The following is a 27718-nucleotide window of genomic DNA, read 5'->3' as shown; positions in this document are numbered from 1 at the left end:
GGCTTCTCTATGTTTATGTCTATGCACGTCAAAACCATTGCAGGATTTTTTTTTTTCACCAGAGCTTCAAACCTACCAACTTCTAAATGCTCAAGGCCCTACCGAAATAGTTAAGGTCTAGTAGCCACTTAACAAGTTATGGCAAATAATCTTAACCAAAAAAAGGTTTTGCAAATAAAAGTGGGTCAAACTCACTGGCTTCTAGTAATGCAAAATACTCAAAGACCACGTGTTAAGTATGGTGCTACAAAGTGCCAAGTTCTTCTATCACTCATTGCCAAGGTGTCCGCATTCAAGAACAGACTGATTTCTCTAAGAAATAAGGAGACTTCCAAAAGACTGGCTGAGGGAAATATTGTTTCACTCAAAATCCTATTTTCTAATTTTTATTTCCTGTTTCTTATTCCATATGGATCATCTAATTAGACTGAGTGGAACATTCTGGATAAAATTAATTACTTCCCCTTTCTGGCCTTTTTTATTCTAACTTATTTCCACTTGGAACGAAGTCAACTGTACGTTCATAAGAAGTTAGACACTGGAACAAGGTGTACTAAATGAGTCAGACCATTAAAGTGTTCAAAGCCAGACTCACGTTTAGAAAGAGTTAATGAACTCATTTATTCCTGGGATGACTCACAATAGTGTTTTCATTTTCATATGTGGTCTTACCAGTTTGAAAAGCACAGTGCTAGACCAAAGGCAGTGCTCCCTGGGGAGTACTTATAGAAAGACCCTATAGTACGTCTTCTTTGGAAAAATGTCTACTCATGATTGCACTCCCAGGAAGAGTTGCAAGTTGTCAAACTCAGGGAATCAGAGTAGGATGGTAGACGCCAGGGGCTGGGGAGGGAAGGGAAAATAGGGGGCCCTTCATCAACGGGCAGAAAGTTTCAATTATGCAAGATTAGTACATTCTAGAAGTTGGCTGTAGTACATCAGCCACATGATTAACAATACCGTATTGCACACTTAAACATTGGTTAAGAGGGTGCATCTCATGTTATATTGTGACCACAACAAAATAATACTGAAAAAAAGAAAAATGAAAGAGGCTGTAGTTAAAATCAGTCCTATCGAGAAGAGCAGTTGTAAAGTCATGTCGGAAAGCCCGCTGCTTTGTCATGTCTGAGGTGCAAATTCTCCTCGGCCATGGTTTCTTTGATAATTCATTTAGTACATGTTATCGCCACAGGTCCTTATTTCCAACTTGTCCAAACTGTGCATTTAGCGTTGGGTACTTCTGGAATGCTCAGTTGAAGAGTGGGGCCAAAGACAAGTTTGTTTTATCCCAGGTCTACAGCGACCCTTCCTTCCTTAAAAAATACTCCCAAGCCTTTCTGGAAAGGTTCGAAATTTCCCCAACTGCTAGGTCGATGGTGGTGCTTCATATTTAGTCCAGAACTATGACAGTATTTGTCATCAACATGCACTCCTGCGATATCATTTTGCAAAGATATTTGTCTAATACTCAGGCACTGAGTATCCACAGATTAAATAAGAGAGATTTCATCAAGGAAAAATCAGATTATTTTCATGGATAGTTCATTTGTTTGAGCAGTTGCTGAACAGACAAGGCATGCTTGCATTTGTCAACCCATAGACTACAAAACACACACACGCACACACACACACACACATACACACACACACACATACACAAAACAGTGTGTGTGTGGAGGGAGGAGTCAGTACTTATCACCTCTGCATGAACGACCACATTCAGGAAAGTAAGTATCCTTTCAATTATTTCAAAAAGTGTTTCCAAAAATGACTTTATTAGTGATTCTTAAAATATCAATAACTTGAAGAGTTTTGAAATGGCCCAAGTCAACTGAGTGGGAAGAATGACAAATCCGTTTGAATGATAACACAAGTGAATTGCCTTTTTTTTATGTTTCCTCGCCAAGCTATTTAACAGCCCAGGTACAGAGGAAAAGCCGAGCGTGATGAATATATGAGAGCAAATAAAACGTTGAGGGTGTAAAATGTCCCGAAAGCACAAATTGTAATCTGCGGTTGTCAGTCTAATACACACACACTCTGTAATTAGAAACATATTGGAATAGGGCAGCAAGCACGTATTTGTACTTTTCCCTCAAACCTTTATTCCGATCGTTCACACGTGACACATTCATTTTTATTGCCATTTCCACTCAAAACAAGAATTTTAAAGAGGCAGCCTGAAACCCTCCAGAATTTCTTGAACCCTTCCAAATAATGTTTCATCCTTCCCTCATAAAAGGAAGCAACACAGCCAGGATTCTAACCTGCTGGAAACGTTTTAAGCCCATCTCCTCTCTCTGCTCCCCAGATCCCTTTGACACACCCTTCTCCCTCCCTCCTTGGCGTTAAAGTGCGTCTCTACTTCCTTTACATCAGTGGGAACACTTCCCTTATGGGTGTCGGGATCTCTCAGAGGGGTCAGGGGCTGCCCTGCGGAGGAAATGACAAGCTGTGAAATGTAAAAGAACAATTCCTTCCACATGTTCCTTTGCTCCTGGAGCAGTGAGAGGTTGTCAGCTAGCATCGCTCTGGAACCAGGCAAGACTCTGCGTCGGAGTTCTGTCAAAACTAATTTACAATTAAAGACCTGCATGACTGTTTAAAGCTTTTTCGATTCCGGCAGTTTTCTGAAATGGCTTTGACATTGCAGTGGATCAGACCAGAAACCACTGCTGTAATTAACTGCAGTGGATGGTGAAAAAACTCACGCAATAAGGCAAAGCTTAAAACAAATGTATACATAAATATATATAATATATATATTTATAAAAATATATTTATAAAAATATATATTTATAAAAATATATATTTATAAATATATATTTATAAAATAAATATATTTTATAAATATTTATATTTATAAATATATATTATGTAATATATTTATATTTTATAAATATATATATTTATAAAATTTTATAAATATAAATATTTATAAAATTTTTATAGTTATAAAAATATAAATATATATTTTATAAATATATAAATATTTAAAAATATTTTATAAATATATATTTTATAAATATATAAATATATATATATATGAGGGAGAGAAAGAGCGAGAGAGGGAGAGAGAGAGAGGGAGAGAAAGAAATCCTTACTACACCTCCAATTAACACATCTGTGGAAATTTCCTAGCTGAGCCCAATTTAGGGAGTTTAGTGTTGCACCTATTGGAAATTGTATTTAGTTTATAAATAAAGTTACAAAATGACAATTTCATTGATCTGAAGGAAGGACCAAAGGATGGATGGAAGGAAGGGAGGAAGGAAGGAAGGAAGGAAGGAAGGAAGGAAGGAAAGAAGGAAGGAAGGAAGGAGGAAGGAAGAAAGGAAGGAAGGAAGGAAGAAAGGAAGGAAGAAAGGAAGGAAGGAAGGAGGAAGGAAGGAAGGAGGAAGAAGGAAGGAAGGAAGGAAGGAAGGAAGGAAGGAAGGAAAAGGAGGGTGGAAGGGAGGAAGGGGAAAGATTGATCTTGACCACTTGACACTTTAACAGTTTTTAATTACTTAAAATACTTCAAAAGATTTTTCTGATTTAAAATAGTTTGATGAATTTCCCTGATATATTAAGTAAAAGCATCTTCAAATTGCAGGTAATTAGTTTTTGTGCCGATTAATCACTTGGAAACATACTGTGGTGGTTCCCTGAGGTTCAATTTTGCATGCATTATAATCAACTCATACTCACTTATGCTATTTGAAAATCAAGAAACTTGGGGCGCCTGAGTGGCTCAGTCGGTTAAGCATCCGACTTCGGCTCAGGTCATGATCTCATGGTCTGTGAGTTCGAGCCCCACACTGGGCTCTGTGCCGACTGACAGCTCAGAGCCTGGAGCCTGCTTCGGATTCTGTGTCTCCTTCTCTCTCTCTGCCCCTCCCCCACCTGTGCTCTGTCTATCAAAAATAAATAAACGTAAAAAAAAATTTTTTTTTGAAAATCAAGAAACCCAAAAGAACAAATGTCGTATCTAAAAAGTGCCTCAACATCTCACCAAGTGGTGATTCTGAAGTGACCATTCCAAGTTATTTAAATCTAGGATGTATTTTATAGATGCACTCATTCCTTAAAAACTAGCTGAGTGAGTAGAGATACACCTAACAGGAAATTGTTGGGGGCCAGTGTCTCCACAAACCCAGCTCCAACTGTCAAAAGCAAAGAAGTCATATATATACCATTTTTAAATATCAGATTCATAACTCTTCCATAGAAACAAGGTAACAATGGACTTTCAAATTACTAACTAAAAGTATATGCCACTATGGTCTGGGATAATTAACAGTGCCTGAAAATTGCTTTCCTTATCTTAGACATGAAACAAAGGTGGCCTAAGGACTTTGGGGAACATGTGGAGAGTTGTCTAAAACTGGCCACGCATACTGGAGCTCTGACATCCACACGGAAGTCCTCTTATATAATAATATGTAAAATATTATATAATGATATATGCTAATGAATATACTAACTGAGCTCTAGTGACCAGCTTGTCCATGGCTCCCTGTTCTGACTTCCAGTATTATGGGCCTTCGGCTACTTTCTATCTATGCTTCTGTTCCCACTGTGGCTAATTAATTTTGCCTCCATTATGCATCTACTTCGTGGCTTACATTGAACACAATGGTACACGCTGGGCAGAGGCCTCTCACCAAGCCACCTAATACGTCACTAAAATAGAAAGACATATGCATGGCCAACTGAGTTTTGACAAAGGGCTAAAGGCAACTCAGTGGCGAAAAAATAGTGTTTTCAACAAATGCTGTTTGGAACAGCTAGACATTCACATGTATAAAAAGAAAAAATAGTAATAATAAAAAAAACTTCAGCGTTCACCTCACACTTTATTCAAAAACTAACTCCAAATTGGATCATCAATCTAAACATAAAATGTAAACTCCACAACTTTCCAAAGGAAAAACATAAGAGAAAATCTTGTGCCCTAGGATTAGGTGAAGAGAGTTCATAGATATGATTTCAAAAGTGCAATCCGTTAAAAAAAAATGATAAATCAAAATTCAAAACTTTTGTGCTGAGAAAGACATTTTAAGAAAATAAAAAGTCAGGAGGACCTGGGTGGCTCAGTCGGTTAGGCATCTGCCTTCAACCCAGGTCATGATCTCATTGTTCATGAGTTTGATCCCCACATCAGGCTCTCTGCTGTCCATGTAGAGCCCACTTCAGATCCTCTGTCCCCCTCTTTCTCTGCCCCTCCCCCACTTGTTCTCACTCTCTCTCTCTTTCAAAAATAAACAAATAAATACAAAGAAGGAAAGAAAGCAAGAAAGCAAGAAAGAAATAAAGGCAAGTTACAGACACTGAAAAGGCATTTGCAAACCACGTATCCAACAAAGGATTTGTATGCAGAATGTATAAAGAACTCTCAAAATTCAACAACAGAAAAACCAACAACCCAATTCAAAATAGGCAAAATACTTGAACAGATACTTTAGCAGATATTAATATAAATGGCCAGTAAGCATATATGAAGATGGTTAATAAAATTAGCCACTAAAAGAACACAGATTGAAATTATGATTTCAAATTTAATCTGAATGTGAATTAGAAAAACTTTTGGAAAAAACCGACAATACTAAGTGTAGACAAGGGTGCAGAGCAACTGAAAGTCTCATGTGCTCCTTGCAGAAATACAAAATTGTACAGCCAATCTGTACAAGGGGAAGTTCCTTATAAAGTTAAGAATATACATAGCCTCCAACCCAGCAATTCTACTCTTAGGTATATCTCTTAGAAAAATAAATACTATACTCACACAAAAAATTTGTATGTGAATATTTATAGCAACTCTATTCATAATCGCCAAAATATGGAAACAATCACTGTGTCCTTTAATAAGTGAACAGTTAAAGGATGCTACATCCATTCACGGGCGTGTTATCCCGCCAGGAGTAGGAATGAGCTATTGATACATATAATTCAGATGAGTCTCGAAGGCACTATGTTGGCTAAAAGGAGGCATTGTCAACAAAAAATTACTGTACTCCACAACAATTTTGAAAGTACAAAATTTTAGTGATGGTAAAGAGATCAGTGAGTACCAATGCTTACTAGGGGGGGTGGGAGCGATGGAGTAAGGGGTGGGGGGGGGCCCACAGCAGATAGCAGAAAGAAAAAGGAAAGTGTTTGGGTAATAGAATGGTTTTTATCCTGATTGCAGTGCTAAGCAGACAAATCTGGATAGGTGCTAAATTACATTAGCACTCCAAAAAAAGTAAATTTTATTGTATGTTGATTTTAAAAATAAAATAAATAACCTGTTTGCTTAACTTATTTCCATAGAAAGGAACCGTAAGGTCAGATAGCATTCAGAACCTATGCTCTTACTCATTCAACAAATATTTACTGTGAATCTGTGATGTGCTAAATATTGCTGTAAGCAATGGGTACACGAATCAACAAAACGAAGATCCCAGCCCTCCTCACAGAGTCTGCAGTCCAGCAACACCTCCTTACGTTGACTTTTCTAAGATGTAGTCAAGTAAATAGGGGCTTGAAGATGAAATGGAGCCAGTGCTTTCAGAAGGAGCTCAAGGCTTCATCTCGAGAGATGAGGGAGGCCATATCTAAGAGCATGTCTGTTTCAAGCCTCTTGGGTGACTCAGTGGGTTGAGCGTCCAACTCTTGGTTTCTGCTCCGGTCATGATCACACGATTCTTGGGTTTGAGGCCTCAGGGCTGACAGTGCAGAGCCTACTTGGGATTCTCTCCCTCCCTCTCTCTCGCTCACTGCTCCTCCCCCACTCACACTTACTCTCTCTCTCTCTCTTAAATAAATAAACTTAAAAAAAAAAAAAAAAAGTACATCTGTTTCAAAGTCCCTTCTCAGAGTGTATCATCCCCAGCACGGCTGCAACGCCTACCATACTTAGGCCACCTCCCGCCCTTGTTCTCATCTTCAGGAACCAAAACGAGAGAGGACTCAAGAATTTCTGCTCTGTCACAGAGAGCAGTTTCAGGCAACACAATATAATCAAACCAAATTAAAAGATTAATGACTTATCAGAACGTTTACTATTTTATTTGATTCTCTCCACAAACTTGAAAATCAAAAATTCAGCCACTACTATCCTTATTTCATGTACATAAGGAAACGATCTCACAAAGCTTTCATGAATACGGAGCAGTAAACTTGTGATTCACACTGGTTTTCAGACTCTGGGTCCATATTACTCTCCCCTGTACCACAGTGTCACGGCCAAGTGAAAATCATTCCTTCGTACCTCTCGGCTTTGGTAATCCAGAATTACATTAATTCACTCATTTATTTAACAAATCTGGATTGAGCAATTGTTGACAGGCAAGAACAGTGATGGAAGACGTAGACGTAGGTCCTATCCTCAAGAGGCTTGTAGTCTAGATCAGGAGACATACAGATGAAGGCACAATTGTCACGAAGGGAAAGAACCCTGGGGTAACTCAGTGGAGGCGCTGAATAGGGCCTCTTTGGGAAGGAAGTCTTAAACTAGATTATGAAGGATGAAAAAAGAGTGGCAGTTAAAGGTTCTTCCTGATACAGGAAATAGCATGAAAGGATACCCTCAGGTGGAAATCGCGTTGCTTTATTTGTAGGAATTGAAGAAAACCAGAGCAATCAACAGCTGCACATCAGTGCTTCTCAACTCTGGCTGCACATTCGGATCACCAGAAGGAGTTTTGTAAGGATAGCGATGTCCAGGTCCTGCCCCCTGAGAATTTGATACATTTGTTCTGGGGCAGAGCCCAGACAAGAGTATTTGTTTAAAGCCCCACAGAAGATTCGATGTATAGGCAAAGTTTAGAAAGCACTGTTTTTATTAGGTTTGCTGAACCACAGATTCCAGGCAAATTTATGTTTAAGTGTGAATAGACTTCTTTCGGAATTCATCCACATTTTGGTTAATTTCAAGTGGGTCTTAATTTTTTTTTTTTTATCTTTAGTCAAGTTCGAGTGGTCCGCTTCGTACTAACAAACTCACATCATATTAATCGATTTCAACATATGCGACACATGACGCAAGACTAAATAGGGGCTCTTTGTTTCCTCTTATATATGACAGTACTTACGTTATAGTCATTGATGAAAGAGATCTAGTAAGAAGGAGACCATGGACTCCCCAAGAAATATACTTCCAAAGATGGACGAAATGCCTATTTGCAAAGGAACATGGCATTCATGTAGCACCCACACGGGATCACAGGCTGAAGCAAAAAATAATTAGGGAATCAGGATAGAGCTATAATATTATTTCAAAGGTTCTTTGAGATGGACTTCCTGGATACATGGTTCTAGTCTTATGCCCCCCCACCCACAGAGGGCATATTTCTGACCCCTATATCCTTGACCCATCTCACAGTATAACATAGTCCCAATATATCTTAATAATGCTGGATAAAAGTGAGTGCCATAGTAATCTCATGTTCTCTAAGAAAGTACTTCTCTACACTTGCGTGGCTCAGCCTTTCCAGAAGGTATCAGAGCCCTGTTCATCCTTATTTTGTCCTCAGGCCAAAACCTACAGCAATTTTGAAAACAGTAGCTTATCTTGAGAGGGCCCAGAAGGGAAAGTACTTAATAAGATTAAGACACTTAAAAATTAGAATTCCAAGTAACATTATTGTTCCTTGGTGATTTGTTACATTTCCTAAGTTTCACGAGCAAAAAAATTTTTTTTCTTTAAAGACTGCTATTGCTGCTGTTAGTTTTTTTTTATTTTTTCATAATAGAAAGTATCAAAGAATTGTTTTTTAAACTACTCTGCTTTTTTTTTTTTTTTTTTTTTTTTCCTTTGCTCCTTTACCTCAGAGGAAGAATTATCCTTTCTGTTTTCCAGGACTAACCTCTCCCATCTATCTTGCTTATGATGGGAATTCTCCCCAACAGACCCTTACACTCTTGATTTTTCCTCCTCCAGATATTTTCCCATCGTTTATTAAGAGAGGGGTAAGTATTCATCCATTAAAAACACACACACACACACACACACAAGTACAATCTTCTCTCAACCCTTCACTCCATTAAGCTGCTCTTGAAACTCCTTCACCTCATTTTTGAGAGCGTCTTCTATATTCACTGCCTTCATTTCTTCTTTTTTGTTCCCTCCTCTGGTCACTGCAGTCTGGTTTGTGCCTCATTTCTTACCTATCCTTTAAAAAGGCATCAAAGTGTACTTGATTTACAAAGCAAACTATGTTTTTGTCATTCCTCAAGGATGAGGAATGTGTCATGTATCACGTAGGAGCTGCACAGTCTAAAGCCCGACTCAGACCTACTGGATCAGAACTTGCATTTTAACTAGATCCTTGAGTGATTTGTATGCATTTAAAATTTGAGTAGTGCTTCAACAGAGTAATTTACTGATGTGACCCACCCCCCTGCTCCTTTCTTGAGATGCTTAAAATTCCATAGCCTTCATGATACCACACATTCTGGTCCTTCTACTTCATTTAAAAAAAAAAATGTTTATTTATTTTTGAGAAAAAGAGACAGGGAGGGGCAGACAGAGAAGAAGACAGGTTCTGCCCTCTGCACTGAGAGTGGAGAGCTCAGACAGCCCAACGCGGGGCTCAAACCCATGAACTGCGAGATCATGACCTGAGCCGAAGTCAAACAACTGAGCCACGAGGCGCCCCTCTACTTCTTCAGATTGCTCCTTTTCAGTTGACTCTACCCTTTTCTTTCTTCTGTCCCTTAAATTAAGGTTTTCCTATAGTTTTCCCACTGTCCTTTTTGTGATTTAGGCCCCATCTCTATTAGGATGACACCCATATGTCCCTCCTGATTTTAAATCCATTTTTTTTTCAACTCCAAGCTGGTCACAGTCTTACTAATTTCCCCAATACCTTAAACTCAATTTGATCAAGGGGCACCTGGGTGGCTCAGTCCATTCAGCGTCCACCTCTTGATTTTGGCTCGGGTCATGTTCTCACAGTTTGCGAGTTGAGCCCCGCATCCAGCTCCGGGCTGACAGTGCAGAGCCTGCTTGAGATTTTCTCTCTCCCTCTCTCTGTTGGTCTTTCTCCCTCCCTCTCTCTATAAATAAATAAACAAATAACACACAAACAAACTTTAAAAAATTTATACTCAATTTGATCAAAACCGATTGGTCAACTTTTATCTGAAACCAGCCCCTTTAGGTACCTCACCTCTTGTAAAAGCAAGACTATCTTCCTAGATACCCGAGCTATAATTTTCTCATTTCTGTTTATGGCACAACTTTTCATCTGCCAAATCCGGTTGACTCGACTTTAACATTTCTCTTGAGGAAACCCTGTTGATTGCATCTCGCTGCCACTATCCTATGTCGAGCCCTTACCATCTTGTCTTCTTCGGGCTGATGCGATGGCCTTCTTACCGGATTTCTCACCTTCAGTTACTCCTTTGCCCAAATCTATCCCCATACGTGTGCTGGAATCCTACAGTTCATTATAGTTCTTCAAATTTACTCTGTACCATTCTGACTTCTTAACTTCTCTTGTGGCTCTTCTTTTACCCAAAAGCATCTCCACCAATGAATTCCAAACTACCGTTTTCACCCCAGGACAAAATTGTGAAATTAACACACATTTTCCAGATCACACCGATGTAGGATTTAAAACGGGATTGCATTAAAAAGAGTTCATGAGAATGTCACCTGCCTCCAAAAGCTCACTTGTTTGTTTCTGAGAGTCCATCAGAGGGTTTCACGTGAACTCACAGTCTGCTTACTTATCTTGTCCCACAGCGGTCTCTGTGACACCTCGGATTACAGAATTATAGTATAGGGAACACAGTATATGCATATAACACAACCCAATGCGTCACAAGGTAGCATGTACTATACTAAACTCCCATGTCTCCCATAATTCCATTGAGAAGTTTCTCTCTTTCAGCAGGTTGCTCTTTCCATGTGGTCCCCCTCTCCCTGGGAATCCCACTATGAGATGACTGAACCAGAGAACACATCTGATTAACAGAGTACATTTCCCACCTAACTCCTCTAACTACATCTTTCTTATTCAGCCAGTTGCATCTGCTTCACTCCTCCAAGTTTGAAGTTTGTTCCAGAAAGCTTGATGGTCCTGAATTATGAATAGAGTGCTGGTAGACCTTCCCATCATGTATCCAACGCGTGCACGTGTGTGTGTGTGTGTGTGTGTGTGTGTGTATGTGTGTATTTCTCAGCGGAGGAGTATGCTTGGGCTCAAGTAAGCCCCTGCAGGGTGAGGATTGCATGCTATTTTGGTTTGCATTCCCAGAGAATTTGGCGGCCTTCTTTGTTGATGCTGGTTACACAATAAAACTTGCCCGAATTGAATGCTGCATCAAAAAACATATATAGATGTTGCCAGAGACCATTGTGTATGCCATGTAGGTACACACAAAACAAAATTATCAAGCATAACAAATATTTCCCTAGTCTGCCCCCTAAAAAGTAAAACAGCCTAAAAGATGGTAATAATGCAAGAATTATCATGGCTCTTTTCTTCTAGCCTTTCATAAATACGTTCTGGCCTCAGGCATCCACCTATTTGCAAGGCTGATCACTGCTCAAAATACCGGCCTTAGGGTTAAATTCAGAATCCTCTCAAGAGTGCCTGTGTGTGTCTGTGTGTGTGTGTTTGTGTGTGTGTGTGTTTGCAAGTGAATCTTAAAGTCACTTTTTTATGATTTGCAAGTGAATTTTAAAGGGGCGCCTGGGTGGCGCAGTCGGTTAAGCGTCCGACTTCAGCCAGGTCACGATCTCGCGGTCCGTGAGTTCGAGCCCCGCGTCGGGCTCTGGGCTGATGGCTCGGAGCCTGGAGCCTGTTTCCGATTCTGTGTCTCCCTCTCTCTCTGCCCCTCCCCCGTTCATGCTCTGTCTCTCTCTGTCCCAAAAAAAATAAATAAACGTTGAAAAAAAAAATTTTTTTTTTAAAAATTTTAAAAAAAATTTTTTAAAAAAATAAATAAATAAAAAAATAAAGTGTTTGCAAGTGAATCTTAAAGTCACTTTTTCATGATTTGGGAGGTAGAGTGGATTCAGCAGATTCTGTCTGGAGCCTGTCAATGTGAGACAGCTTGTGAGAGATCATAAACATATTTTTCAGATAGAAACGTTGCAGCCATGAACACGTCACGTGGCCACCCCTTCCCTAAGGTTTGCTCCTTTAATTGTAAATAGCCAGAAAGCCATCAAGCCAGAGTTTAATAAACTTTTAATTTGAAATGAATTACCACATGTTGTGTTTGTTTACCCATTATTAAATCTCTTAGCAACATATCAGTGGCAGAAACAGCATACTGTAGCACAGCCCTGATATATTAGAAAACAAACCCATGGGGGATATTAACTGCTAATAATATGTTTAGGAAGCCTCTAAGAAAAATAAATAAATATAACCAATGTAGCAGAGACACGTATTTGAAGAGGTTGTTATGTTCCGTTTTTGTATAAATCTATTCTGAATGGGAGCAAAACATCCCCGTGCAGTCTTGGACTATACAGCTCAAATCCGTCTCTGAGCTGAGAGCAGAGCAGATGCAAATCAGCCTTTTCCAAGCATTTTCTTCAAGCATAAAACATTCTTCCTCTCACGGTACACAGTGTTCTATTGATCATGTCAGTATTTATGTTTCTTGGAATATCACCTGTCTTCCTTTTAGGGGAACTGAGGGCAGCGTTCTAAAAGCTAAGTTCCGAGCATGGTGCAGAAGGTGTGTAAAATATAGCCACAGTCCCCCGAGGAAAAACTAGAAAGCAAAAATGATCTGGTGACGAAGAGTCTGAGAGTAATTGCTTTGCGTCCTCAGCTCACTATCCTAAAATTAGGTTAAAATGTCAGTATCACTGAAATATTATTACTGTTAAGGCAGAACCTATTTTCCCAAAAGTTGAAAATTCTAAAATAAGATTTTTGGTTCCACGCTTAATCCTAAAATGTTGGGAGGAAAAAAACAAGGAAGAAACAGAAAGAAGGAGGGGAAAAAAGAAAGGAAGGAAAAAAGAAAGAAAAAAGAAAGAAGGAAAGAAAGAAAGAAAGAAAGAAAGAAAGAGAAAAGTAAGAAAGAAAAAAGAAAAAGAAAGAAGGAAGGAAGGGGAAGGGGGAGGGGAAGGAAGGAAGGAAGGAAAGAAGGAAGGAAGGAAAAAAAGAAGAAAAGAAGAAGGAAATCTACATTACACATACACATTTTTTAGTACCCCACAGTGGCTTGAATTGACTGGACATTTGAACTTGGAATTTAAACAAAAAATCAACTGCAATGTTTTCTTTTTATCTAATGAAATTATAATCATTTCTTCTACATTTCTTGATTTGTTAATTCTTGATCTTCAGCCATCAGAAAAGATTTAGATGTTTATTTCCTTTTCTATATCTAAGACTCCCAAATTACACAGGTAATATTCGAATGTTGAAATAATTTGTTTTCACAGAATAAAGGCATCCCAGACCCTCCTGTTGGAAGGCCTGACCATCTGATTCAGTATAAAAAAGAGACATTGGGCTGAAGTCATTCTCCTATAGACACACAGTAAGTCTCAACCACAGTGGCCACCCATGTCCTCAATAGAACTGCCCCACCAATTTGGAAAGATTCTAAGTCTGGCATTGGCTGGCTTTTTATGGCACTGTTTTTTCTTACACTGCCAGTGCCTTAAGCTCATTCTATGTACCCCACCATTCCATCCTCCCCTTATCACACCAAGCATATTGACAATAGCATTGTTATCCACCTAAAATAAAAAAAAAAAAATTAAAGTCTTAAACTTATGAAGCTCCAACACAGAATGCTTAAACTCAACTTAAACCTGTGCATTTTGAGGACAATCAGCTCTACTCATTATCCTGCAAAACTAGACCATGATGTCAGTCACCCATCTTCTCTGGTTACAAGTAGAACAAATCCAAGTTCTCAAATGTGGGAAACAATACACCTTCATCAGCTTGCTTGATAGTGTTGGCATTGACAACCTAGGTTCAGTATATACAGTAGTCTCCCTATCTGGGGTTTTGTTTTTCATGGTTTCAGTTACCCGCGGTCAACTGCATGGGGGAAACCAAATGATCTTCCTTCTGACATATCGTCAGATCAGCAGTAGCCTGACGCTTCGTCACAGTGCCTGTCGCTCACCTCACTGCATCTCATCACAGAAGCATTTTATGATGTCACATCTACAATAAGATACTATGAGAGAGAAAAAGAGAGACTACATCCACATAACTCTAAGTACGGTACTTTGTTATAATTGTCCTACTTTATGATCAGTTAGTGCTGTTAATCTCTTACTGTGCCTAATTTATAACTTAAACTTCATCATAGCTATGTATGTATAGGAAAAAACATAGTATAATATATCTAGGGTTCACTACTATCTGCAATTTCAGACGTCCATTGGGGGTCTTGGAACGTATTCCCTGCTGATCAGGGAGGACTACGGTATCTCATACCTAATTTATTTTCACAAATATTTGTTGAAAGCCAAGTGACATCATTAGATATATATAAATTATGTATATAAAATTTCAACATAACCTTCCCAGTTATATGTAACTCTATAAAGGGACATTTGTTTGTCTGGAGGTGGTTGGTAATTTAGTAATCACCAGCTGCTGATAATGGTTTCCTCACAAGCAAACAGGTCAGGTACGGCTATGGAAGCCGAGGGCTTGTACCGGACCCACCTCTTAGTGAAGAAAGCAGTGGGTTCTAGAAATTGAGTCCAGCAATCAGGGGAGTCTTACTCGGCTCAGCAAAGCATAATCTCCAAGGGCTTTGGGAAACTCCAGACACAAGAAACATTTATCAGAAGTTGAGTATGAAGCTCCGTGTTGCCCAGCTGATAGGCAGAACAAGCCAAGAAGGCAGATGCTATTAGGAAATCAAATACTTCAGGCTTTCGATCTGGCCATTATGGCAGAGATCCAATATCACTTCCCAGGAAACACTGCTGTTTCCCTGACCTATGTTCTCAACCCAACGCCACCTCACTCTACGCACTCTCCATGGTGGAACTCAACCACTTAGCAGTTTCAGGTAGGGTCTTTGTGTTTATGCCTCTCTAATGGACACATTCTTCTCCCTTACTTTCCATCTCTCTCCTGAGCTTCATGTGCATTTTCCCAAAGATCTCCTAAACATTTCTACTTGGATACAACATGGGGATCTCAAACTCAGTAGCTCCAAAATCAAGCTCCTGTTTTTTTTTCCCTCTAATCTTGTCCCTTTTCCTTTATTTAATACTATCTGCTGGTTAATATTCATGTCTACCCGTGCTAAAATATGAGGAATCATCCTTAATTATTCCTTACCATCAATATTTAATCAATCAACAGGGACATTCTTTTCTTGGTCCTATAGTTATTCTCTTGCACTTTTTTAATACTTGATACATTTATACTCTCTTCTCCAACTTACTATTGCTGCCTTAATTCAGACCCTCTTCTGTGGCTGGCATTATTCTAAATTTTTGTTAACTCATCTGATTTTAGACATGCCCTCTTCAAATAAACCCTCCTAAAAATTACCAGAGGGAACTGTCTAAAATGGAAATTGAAATACATCACTTCCCTTCTTAAGATCCTTCAGTTGCTACCCACTTAATACCAACTTCTCATCAGCTTCAACAGACACAAAAAGACACTGGAGAAAATGGTGAGGGAAAGTTGTTACTATTCTAGAATGAATACATGGATAAATGGTGAAAAAGAGGAAAAGTAAGAAAGAATAAAGACTTTTTCAGATATACAATGGCTAAGAGAGTTTGCTACTTATAGACCCAAACTCTAAATGAATTACAACAGATTTTTTCAACAAGAAGAAAAATGGAACCAGAGTGAAGACAAGCTATATAAAAAGACTATGAAGCACAAATATTGATGAAATGTGTCAGTAAACTAATTTTCTCTTGAGAGTAAAAAAAAAAAAAAAAATAACTGAGTTTTCTGTTTAATGAAAGAGTGAACTGAAAGCATAGCCAGGAATAATATGAGAGTACATGGAGGTGTTTAATAGGTAGGCAAAATATACCAAAAGTCCTTGTCATGTTCAAGAAGAGAAGAGAAAAACCAGATGGAGTTAGATTTTGTAAAACAATTTTTAGGGGTGCCTGGGTGGCTCAGTCAGTTAAGCATCCAACTCTTGATTTTGACTCTAGTCATGATCTTACACTTTGTGAGTTCAGTCCCCTAGTCCGGCTTCCCACTGGCAGTGCAGGGCCTGCTTGAGATTCTCTCTCTCCCTCTTTCTCTGCTCGTCCCCCATTCATGCTCACTCACTCTCTCTCAAAATGAATAAACTTAAAAAAAAAACAACTTTTAGTTAAAAATGTAGATAAGAAAATTCAGGATGACATCTGAAATAATTAATAAAATCTATAGATGATAAACAGCAGAGGATAAACAAAATAAAATTATTTTTGGTGAAAGAGAAATGCAGGAAATAAAGTATTTTTTAAAAGCAAACAAATAAGGTGGCAAAACTAAATTACAAAAAAAATGTTATCAGCAAGTACAAATGTAACAGCAATAACAATAATTACAAAAAATTAAACTCATCTATTAAAAGACACATATTAACTACTTGTCTTGAATACAAAACTAAAATCTAGATTCATGCTGCTAAGCCATACTCAAAAGAACACCACAGATGAATTTTAATTTTTAATTTTAATTTATTTTTTTAAAGATGGGCTGTATTTTTTTTTAATTTTTATTAATGTTTATTTATTTTTGAGAGGAAGAGAGAGAGAGAGAGAGTGCAAGTGAGGGAGGGGCAGAGAGACAGGGAGACGCAGAATCCGAAGCAGACTCCAAGCTCTGAGCTGTCAGCACAGATCCCAATGCAGGGCTCGAACTCACCAACCACGAGATCATGACCCAAGCCAAAGTCAGATGCTTAACTGACTGAGCCACCCAGTTGCCTCGAATTTTATTTTTTTTAAATAAATATTAGAAAAACAACATATGCCATAAAACATTTATCAAAAAAATTAGGTGGTAGTATTAATAGCAGAAGAAATAGAATAAAAATTGAAGCATTAATAGGCACATAGAGAGAGACTACATCTGTATGAGAGAAATAATTACATATAAACTAATAATCATAGAATTGCATGCATTTAACAACACATCTAAAATATATAACACAATATTGATAGCACTATAAGGACAAATGCACAGATCTAGGTCAGAATTGGTGATTTCACCCATATCTACCATATAAATAAAACTGAAGATAAATACTCAAGCTTTCAAATCAGGACTGAAAAGTAACTCTTCCCTCAAACCTGAAGAAAATAGGAGTACAGAAATAATAAAGCTAAGTATAAATACATGGAAAACAAAAGATCAACGGAGAGGGAGTCTTGGTGGAGATAGATAAGCAGTTGTAAATGTTTAAAAAAATGAATAAAAAGATAAAACCCAACCAAAACTGATAAAGAAAAGCGAAGAAGGCATATATTAACCAATATGAATAATGAAAAGAAGACTGTAATAGTGGTATTGAAAAATTACAATAGTGTTTTCATGTATTTTCCTATAGAAACATAAAATATCTATAGAGTAATACTCAGAAAACATTGGTTTCCTTCAAGGAGAAGAACTAGTTTCCAGAGGGACGCAGATTTTATTTTGAGCAATCTGAGTGTATTCCCTAGTCAAGAAAACTGGAACAAAAGGAAATAAACTTTAAAGATAATAAACTACGAATACAAATGTAATATACATATATCATGGGTATAATGTATAACATATATTATAGACTTAATACACATATATATCATAAATATATTGTATTATGTACATATGTATATAATATAATCTAAATTAAATACGTATATTATACATTATATATAATCATATATAGTCATAGTATTACTATAGATTATATGCACAATAATACTATGACTAAGTTAATTCAATTGATTTTTTAAATGAATTAAATAGAATGAGTGAATAATCAGTAACAAAGATTGAATTAGAAATCAAGTGCTTCCCATGACTCATTTCACATTAAAAAAAAAAAAAAAGTCCAGAACTCTTACAGATTAGTAAGAAAAAGTTTTAGGGGCACCTGGGTGGCTCAGTCGGTTAAGTGTCCGACTTCAGCCGAGGTCATAATCTCACAGCTTGTGGGTTCAAGCCCCACTTCGGGGTCTGTGCTGACAGCTCAGAGCCTGGACCCTGCTTCAGATTCTGTGTCTCCCTCTCTCTCTGCCCCTCTCCCACTCACGTTCTCTCTCTCTCAAAAATAAATGAACGTTAAAACAATTTTTTAAAAAAGAAAAGAAAAAAATGACCCAGAGGAAAAGCGAACAAAATATAGGTATAGACAGTTCACAGAAGATAAAAACGAAATGGTCAAAGAAACATTTGGAAAAAATGGTCAAACTTAGTCATATTCAGGAATATTCTAATTCAAGCAAAGAGATATTTCATTGCAACTGAATTGGCAAAACTGACTGTAACAAAGATTGATAGGATGTGAGCCAAACAAGATCCTAGACATCTGTTAGAAGGGCAAATCGATACAATTTTGATGGCAGTTAAGTGTGTGCCCTGTGATTCAGTGATTCCTCTCCTAGGTAGATAGATGCTAGTGAAATTCGCACCTATGTGCTTAAAGAGAACATGTCCAAGAATAAACACTGTAATCTTGTTTACAATTGAGCCAAACTTGAAACAACATATAAAATAAAAATAAACACATTTTGTTAAAATCATGCACATTGCTATGTATGCAATTATACGGCAAAGGAATCAATAAACCAAAATATATATAAGTGTGTGTGTATGAGCTGTGTAAATCTCAAGGATAATGCTGAGAGAAAATAAAGTTGCAGAAATAGGTATAAAGCATGGTTACTTACATAACCTTTAAAAACATAGAAAAGACATTATACGTTGCTGATAATTACATATATCTGTAGGAAATGTTTTGAAACATACATGGAAACTATCAATAGGAAGTCTAAGAGGGTTGGAACACAAGTAGCAAGCAGTTCACAGGTGACCTGAATCAAATGTTACTTAAAAAAAATGTTTATTTATTTTGAGAGAGAGAGAGAATGCACTCTTATGCATGCTCATGCAACAGGGGGAGGGACAGAGAGAGAAGGAGAGAGAATCCTAAGCAGGCTCCGTGCCACCAACTCAGAGCCCAATGCGGGCATCAAATTCACGAACCCCAAGATCATGACCTGAGGCAAAATCAAGAGTCTGGCGCCCAACAGACAGCCACCCAGGTTCCCCTAAAATGTTACTTTTTAAAATAAAAGGCGTAGAGCAAAGATGGCAAAGTAGCAAGAATGGACAGAGCTAGTTACTATTACTGGTATATGTTATTTGCTGAACCATACGTTTGAAATATTTGCTAATTTCCGAACTAAAAAATAAAGTCCTTCCTATAGTGCCTGGCACAGGAAAAACATGGATCACATGTAATTATTATTACTGGTAAGTCTTCTAATATTAGTTGTACTACCAGTTCAGCCCATACTCTTGCTCCCGATACTATTATTACTGCTAGAAGATACAACCTGTTAAAGAATCTTGTACATCTTTTGGTAAAGGAAATAATTCTTTCGCAAAACATAATAGTAATCGCCAATATATCCCTTCTGTAAGCTGTACATTAACTAGTTCAGAGAATGTTATTTACTTATTTAGTGCTTGATTAAGCCAGTCTTTGAAAACAGCTTTATGAAATAAACTATATTAGTTGAAGACTGCTTTATGAGAGTATGTTCTCTTTCATAGCCATTTGTTGGTTACCACTCTTGTGAGCAAGCAAGAAAGTTCTAGAGCTTTACTTTAAGCCACAAGTCCGTGGAGAAAGACCTGTGTTTCAATGAAGTAATTCTACAGTTGATTATAATTAGTAAATAATTATGCAGTATGGAAACTAAGATTCTTGTCAATGATTACATTCTCTTTAAGCAGCATGGCATAGAAATAACTACATTAATTAAAATTTCGTTCTCAGTTTTCTACAATATAACACAACTTGAAATATTAGTAATAGAATGCTGAAGACAGTCAACTAACCCTGAGAAGAGCGTGGGGAGGATTTTAGCCTTACCATCCAGGGATGAACAAATGTTTTCTTCTGTTTGTTTCTCTGAAAGGCCAGCCGTATTCTCCACGCCTGATTCTGCTGTCTCTGCTCCAGCCATTAAAGAAACTGGAAATTCGGGAGGAAGCTGAGTCTGCCTTTCATAGGTTGTTTGATCATCCAAACACAGAGGAAGTTTAATAACCTATTAAGAGATAAATCTCTTATCTAAACTGTTGAAAATATTTCACACACAGTGAATTTTACCCTAGAACAATGATACAATTTGCAAACTCTAAAAGGTCAATGGTGAATCAATTTTCCGAGCCTTATAATTGCTTTTGTTTGGCGGCTTTACAAAGTATGCTTTTTTTGTAGTAACGATTTACATAATTGCTTTAGATATTTTCATTGCTCTATTTAGTTCTTAGTTTTCCCTTTGTTTTACCTTATAATTTTCCTTAATATCTTCTTGCAAATAACACTATCTGATACTTACACTGGGATCAAGTTAGCAAATACTCATTCTGTATTTACTATCTCCAAGAAACAACGTTTTTAGTCCAAAAATAAAAGACAACATTGTAGACTCTAGGGGTGACTGTATGGGTTTCACTGTGCAATTTTTTTAACATCTCTCTAGGTTTACAAATTTAATAATAAAGTGCTTGGTGGAAAAACTCCATGACATTGGAAGTGAAATATTTAAGAAAGTGAGGAACTTTTGCCAGGGAAAAGTTAAAGGTTATTTTGCTTGCATAATTTCTCCCCTTGTATTTTTTCACATACCCTAGGGTGTCGAATCAGACCTGTTCCCCAGTCTCCACACTCAGACTGTGAGCCTGAATTCTATCCCTAAAAGCAACATGGTAGAACATGTGAGGTCATGGATTAGCTACGAGCTCTGGGTTGGCCACAATCTCTTTGAGTGTGATTTTTTTTTCCACTCACAGACACAGGAGGGAAATGATCATAATTTATCTGACTTATTTCCTTTAATATCTCCTAAGGCTGCATTACAGAAATGACTTTCCTGTTCTAGTATCCCATTTACCTATCTTTTCTCTTCTCTAATCCAAGTTACTTTTTTTTTCCTGAGAAACTCCAAAAGGAGTACTCAAAAATTACATTTACTTGTTCAAAAATTGCATTTGAGAAGACTCACATTGGAAAATTCCTAATATTTAAGAATTTCACATAAGAGGAAAATCGGATTTCAAGATAAAAATATTTCATTTTTATTCTCATGAAAAAGAAGCAAATGCATTCCTACTTATGCTGCCTGACAATCAGAAAATCCTATCTTAAATAATGACACTATTCTCCTTGATAAGACTCACGCCCCCCCCCCATGAAATATACAGAGAGAAAACATTTATTAACAAATAAGAAAGTCAGTGGACAATTACAATCATCTGTAATGAATAATGACCAGTGGGCTCTACAGATAAGCCATAATACTACATTTCACCATTTTTTAAGGGAGTCTGAAAAGAAAAAGGAAAATTTTAGTAATGTGTTCGAATCAAGTAAATTTTAGTGAAATCAAGCTTTCTAATGTTGTTGTGCAAATAGCTACTTTTCTTGACCTTATAAATTTTAAACATCACTTCTTGATTTATCTTAAATATAACATACTTATGTCTTTATAATCAATACCAGCACTACCGAAATGACCTTGCCATAGTTAACACAACACTGAATTTTAGGGAACAAATAGTAAAAAAATCATAGATGCCTTTCACATTCACTAGTAAACCTATATCAAAATTTATTTGCTTTTATAACGGTATTTTATTTCATTTTGATTTTTTAATGCGGTATTCAAATCATCCACTTATAAAATATTTTGTTTGGGTTAGCTCACTTCAAAATTTGAGGGATTTTTCAATAACTCCTTTGAATTCATTTCTAATGGTCTCCCTTTTCAAATGTATTTATATCAGCATTTCTAAACCATAGAAGGTTTTATAAACTTCAGATCCTGATACCCCACCTCAAAACAATTGAATCAAAATCTCTGAGAACAAGATTTGGGCTATTTCTAAAGTTTCCTACATAATTCCAATATACAGTCAGATTTATCCCAGAATGGTGACTATTTTTAAAATGAGTAGAAAGGTACATATTTATATTTATATTTGTTTTCTTAACAGCAACCCATAATATCTCAAAAAGATATTTCAGCAAAACATTATAATGGTATTCGCTAAGAGGGGGAAACATGCCGGTTGATTCAACATAAAATACACAGGAAACGGGAAGACCATCACATAAGAAGGATATATAGCTGCTGATTTTTAAGCCAAAACTACATGTGTTTCCTGGAAATGTCCGTATTTAATAGTTCCATCACTTAGGTGGGTAGATGACAGTGATAGATAGATGATACATACATACACACATAATACATATATATGTACATGTACATACATACATACATTAGATTAGATTGATAGCAACCTAGCTAGTTAGCTAGACAGACAGACAGACAGACAGGGAAATGTCAAACACTCAGGTAAGGAAGAAAAAAAAAAATCATAGTATTTTCTGATACGGGCGCTGTGGAAAACCATCATAATCAGAAAGAATAAATTTGGACATAGAGGACTGGAACAAACTAAAATTCTGTTGGAATGCTTTACACTTAAGGTATTCTGTCATTTTTTTTTTTTTTGATCCTCTGCGGTGTCTGCCTAGAATGAATTTCTGCAATGACATTTCTGCTAAAAGACTTGGCTAGAAAATAAATTTCCAAATATGTACAAATAAATGGTGTTCACCCAAGGGTTTTTTGGGAGTGTGTTTTGTTTTTAATTCTTGAGGTAATTAAGACAGCATGCTTTGAAGTGATATGTATGGCAAAGGGAGTTTGGTGAAGACCATTTTCATCCCGTGGAAACGTGGGTCATTAATTATCTTCTGTATGAACACATGCTTGTCTCATCAAATAAGTGGCGAGCATCAGGAAGGCACAGACTCTATCTCATTTCTTTTGTATTTCTAGAACAAGCAATGCCCAACACAAAGTAGTAGCTCAATTAGTACATTGGCTAAGGAAACACCATCGCCTTATACCCAAGTTGATGAGACAGATCAGATCCGGCAGCAGCAGATTATAAACAGAGAATTGAAGGATTTGGGTGCCCTTCTCAGCCTGCTCGTGACATAGAAGTTTGGGTTAAATTATCTTTGAATTTCCTGCTCATTCTGGAATTTTGTTCCTTATTTGTAGACATCAATTTAATCAGCATTAATAAAGCATTAAGATGTAAATGCTTTCACAAATTTATGATACATACTGAAATTTTCAACAGCGGGAAAGTCAGCTAAACGCTAGAAATAAGCAGTTTTAGAAAAAAATAATAATGTTGATTTTTGAGAGAGAGAGAGAGAGAGACAGTACAAGCAGGGAAGGTGCAGAGAGAGAGGGAGGCACAGAATTCAAAGCAGGCTTCAGGCTCTGAGCTGTCAGCACAGAGCCGGATGCGGGACTCAAACTCACAGACCACGAGATCATGACCTGAGCTAAAGTCGGACGCTTAAATGACTGAGTCACCCAGTCGCCCTGGTTTCAGAAAAAATTGAAGTTCTTTACTTACAAAATCATATCACAGGCACATCTGTGTGGCTCAGTCGGTTGAGTGTCCATCCGACTTCGGCTCAGGTCATGATCTCGCAGTTCGTGAGTTCAAGCCCCACATGGGGCTCGCTGCTGTCAGCCTGCTTCAGATCCTCTGTCCCTCTCTCTCTGCCCCTCCCCCACTTTTGCTCTCTCAAAAATAAATAAAACATTTGAAAAAAATCATATTACAAACCTGAAAGTAGAGATTGCACAGCCAGTGGTCCAAGTCCCGGCACATCAAATCTTCCATTTTCCTGAAGCTGTCGAATTTCTGGTCATAATGACCTCGGAGAAGGGGACACTTGAATTTCCCGTCCACTACATCGAAGTTGTTATCACACACAGGGAAGGCTGCCCAGCCCACAACCCAGTCAAAAGAAGCATATTTCCCACGAAGGAGACAGAGTTCAAACAAGAACGCCATGCCAGGTTTCACATCTTTCTTCGGAGGGAGTGCCTAGGGAAGGATACCAAGGCAAGGGGAGATCGGGATGCTTGTACACAGAAATGTGCTACATTCAATGGCACCTATATATAATTTAGAATTAAGGACAGAGTTGGGTTTTACTTCCATCAGTTGCCCTTAAAAATTCACTATTGTCAATAATGTTGCAATAAACGTAGGGGTGCACATATCCACCCAAATTAGTGTTTTTGTTTCTTTAATTAATATCCAGTGGTGGAATTATGAGATCCCATGGTATTTCTACTTTTTTGAGGAAACTCCATACTGTTTTGCACAGCATCGTTATTTATTATAGCCAAGATGTGGAAGCAACCTAAGAGCCCATTGACAGACAAATGGATAAGGGGGATTTGGGGTGTGTGTGTGTGTGTGTGTGTGTGTGTGTGTGTGTGCAGGAATATCACACAGGCATAAAAAAGGATGGGATCGTACTATTTGCAACAATACGGATGAACCTAGACTAGAGAGTAAGTCAGACTGACAAAGACATATACTATATGAGTTCACATGTGCATGGACTCTGAAAAAAAAAAAAAGAAATAAACAAACAAAAAGCAGAATCAGATGAGGAAACACAGAGAACAAACTGATGGTTGCCAGAGGGGAGGAGGCTGGTGGGGATGAACAAAATGCGTGAAGGAGAGGGTGAGATACAGACTTCCAGTTACGGACTGCATGAGTCATTGGAATAAAAGACACAGCATAAGGAATGTAGTCAGTGATACTGTAATAGGGGCTTGTGGGGACAAATGGTACCTACATGTGTGGGGTGCATAGCGTCAGGTGTAAACTTGGTTCACTACGTTATACACGTGAAACGGATGAAACATTGTGTGTCAATTACACCCAAATCAAAAAAAAATTGAAGAAAAATTCACTATTGGACGTATTTGCATGCATAACCTTTCCAGCCCAAATTAATCGAGCAACATGCCAGCATGAAAATGTGACCCAAGCAACAAACTTGATCCCGCCCATTCAAGATTCTGCACTTTGTAAGTTACCTAACACGGTATACTGAACTTCTGGTTCCTTTTGCTTGAGCTGCTGCTTCTATAGTATAACTATTTCTATCAGTTGTCACCATCATCATTTTACTTGCCTGCCACTCATCTTTGTAGTCTTCACGTACCCCAAACGAGTCCTTTACACAGAAGAAATGCTTTAAAAAAAATGGTTGAACTTGGGTGCCTGGGCAGCTTAGCTGGTTAAGCGTCCAACTCTTGATTTCTGCTCAGGTCATGATTTCATGGTTCATGGAATGGACCCCATGTTGGGGTCTGCACTGATAGTGAAGAGCCTGCTTGGGATTCTCTGTCTCCCTCTCTCTCTCTCTCTCTCCCCCTCCCTCGCTCTCCCCTCTCCAAATAAATAAATAAACATTTAAAAAAATAAAATAGATACAAAATGGTTGAGCTATCTCACTCCAGAGAAACTAATCCGAGGTATAATGACAGCTTAAATTACTATTACAACGTCTACCTCTTCAAGGAAAAATAGTGTCCCATTTAATTATGTGACTCTCCTGTTTATTTCAGTTGAAACTGTACTGCACGTCACTGTATAAGCAATTTGTCCATGCTAAATAAATAGTGTTAGGCATAAAGATGGATGAAATGATCCGATTGACCAAATCATCGTTCGGGTCCCCAGATGTAGAGATAGAGCTTGCCCTTTGGCCTTTTAAAAAAGAATTTCAGGAAAGTGAATAATCTTTTTTTTTAATAGAGCATAGGCTTGGGTTTCTTTTTCAAATTCTATGTGAATAATTGTAAATGGACAAAGGTAGGGACTTGCCTAAGACTATTTTATAACAATATATTTAGCCAAAAGTGTGTAGGCATATTTTATATGATTTATGTAAATATTCCAAGACTCAGTTTATGTTTAAAATGAAACAGAAGCATCTGTTGAAAAATACCATAACCCTGTGGCAGCTGCTATTAAACCATTAACAGGATCAGGTTTCATTTAAACCAGATTTACCATTTTCTACAACAGCCCATGGGAAAGCTAAAAACATTAGACACAAATTACTGACAAAAGAGATTCTTAATCAAGCCATACTTTTCATTTGGCTAGTTGGCTGTGAGTAACCTTTGTGATAAGAGAATCAAAGCTAACTGAGAAGGAGGAGGAGGAGAAATGAAGTTAGAAACCTGTTTTGAATCATCATTTAAAAATAAAGCTGAACTGATGCCATTATAATAATTTCTTCTACTCTTATCAGTGCCTTTAAAAATGCCCCTCTACTACTAACCTGATCTTACTCAGCTATACATCCAAAATAGATAAAGAATTTGACCACTACTGACCCAATTCTATCATTAAGTTTCTGTGGTCTTGGGCTAGTCACTTTTTTTTTTTAAATCAAGGTTTCCATGTACTCAAGTTTCCTCCTCAATAAAAGACAAGGGTATAAGCATCTTCCTCAGTAAATTGATACAACCATTGGGTTGGACAATAAATACAAAAAAAAAGGTCATAAAAACATGAAATGCATATAGCTAGTATTATTATTATTTTAAGCTTTTATTTCAATTATCTCTAAGACGAATCAGATTACAGTGTATTTAATAAAGAAGAAAAGAACCTATCGAGGTTAAAATTCATCTGTAACCTTGTAAAACACCAGTATCATTCTGCGTGAGGAACGACAGTTCAAGGCCGCTAAACAAAACCTAATAACGCCAGGCAGCATGTGTCCATGAGAAGCCAGTCCTCATGCACGAAAGGAAATTCCACGGCAGCCTATTTTACAAGATAGAAGAGTCACATGCAGCTACCTTGACAGCCCTAAAAAAATAAATATATGAACAAAAATCTAGTCACTGATATTGATTGAAAAGGAGGAAAAGAGCTATATGTTATCAAATAAAGGAATTTATCTGACAACACAGTTGTCTTATCTTATTTATTCTTGTAGTCTCTTTCCCTCGCCCTGTATCACAGGAGAGATCTGTTGCTCTGTAATGTGTAGCTTGGGACTCATTCTTTTCCTCTTCAGCAAGAAAGGATCACCGAGTTTCATTGTATCTCTCAGAGGATCCTCTCCACCAACCTGGATATGTCCACAGCTATCTTATGGTGTGATAGTTCCATGAGTATTTTACAATAGCTTCGTAAGTGAGTACTATAAAATGAGGGAAATAAATGCATGGGTCTCTGCCATCCACCAATGCCATCTCATCAGTCCCGGTGGTTGGGGGTCATAATGTCCTTGGAATAATACCTTTATTTTCTGAGTACCAAGAAGGGCCTACTTTTGGAAGGAAAACACACTACAGACCTAGAGTTCACTGTATAGCATAAAGGTGATGCATTTCACCTTCCATGTGATAGAAGGTACATGTGAAAGGAGAGTAGAGGACAAGCAAGATCCAAGAAGAAAACAACTATTTTGAAGGCTGAAGCCTACATGGAAAATTGGAAGAGAAAGTAAAATTCTTAGATACCAGATACCTGGAGATTGAAGCAACTCAGAGAGGATTAGGGTAAGCCTTACAAAATGATGAAAATGCATATCGGTAAAGTATTCTTCAATTTTCTGGACTTTCTGAAATTTTGAAAAGGATTGTTATTTTTACGATCAGAAAAAAAATTAACAAAGTAATTTCGCC

The 27718-nt window shown here is 37.5% G+C and overlaps 1 protein-coding gene and 1 long non-coding RNA gene across 2 annotated transcripts in view; one reads left to right on the top strand and one right to left on the bottom strand.

The window, feature by feature from the left end:
* Positions 1 to 27718, bottom strand: part of LOC123609868 — a 225929-nt gene that overhangs the window by 92904 nt on the left and 105307 nt on the right. Inside the window, exons 10-11 of the mRNA XM_045500895.1 lie at positions 23826 to 24089; positions 20035 to 20212 (exon numbers count right to left, since the gene is read on the bottom strand). Of these exons, the coding sequence (XP_045356851.1) occupies positions 20035 to 20212; positions 23826 to 24089 (442 nt within the window). The remainder of the gene's footprint in view (positions 1 to 20034; positions 20213 to 23825; positions 24090 to 27718) is intronic.
* Positions 14110 to 20601, top strand: LOC123608056. Its single transcript, XR_006717067.1, has 2 exons — positions 14110 to 14181; positions 20081 to 20601. It is a non-coding gene; the product is annotated as an uncharacterized LOC123608056 (long non-coding RNA).

The sequence above is a fragment of the Leopardus geoffroyi genome, chromosome B2 (genome assembly GCF_018350155.1).
Source record: "Leopardus geoffroyi isolate Oge1 chromosome B2, O.geoffroyi_Oge1_pat1.0, whole genome shotgun sequence".
Taxonomy (NCBI): domain Eukaryota; kingdom Metazoa; phylum Chordata; class Mammalia; order Carnivora; family Felidae; genus Leopardus; species Leopardus geoffroyi.
The sequence above is the reverse complement of the archived record's forward strand: the minus strand, read 5'-3'. Positions and strand labels throughout refer to the sequence as shown.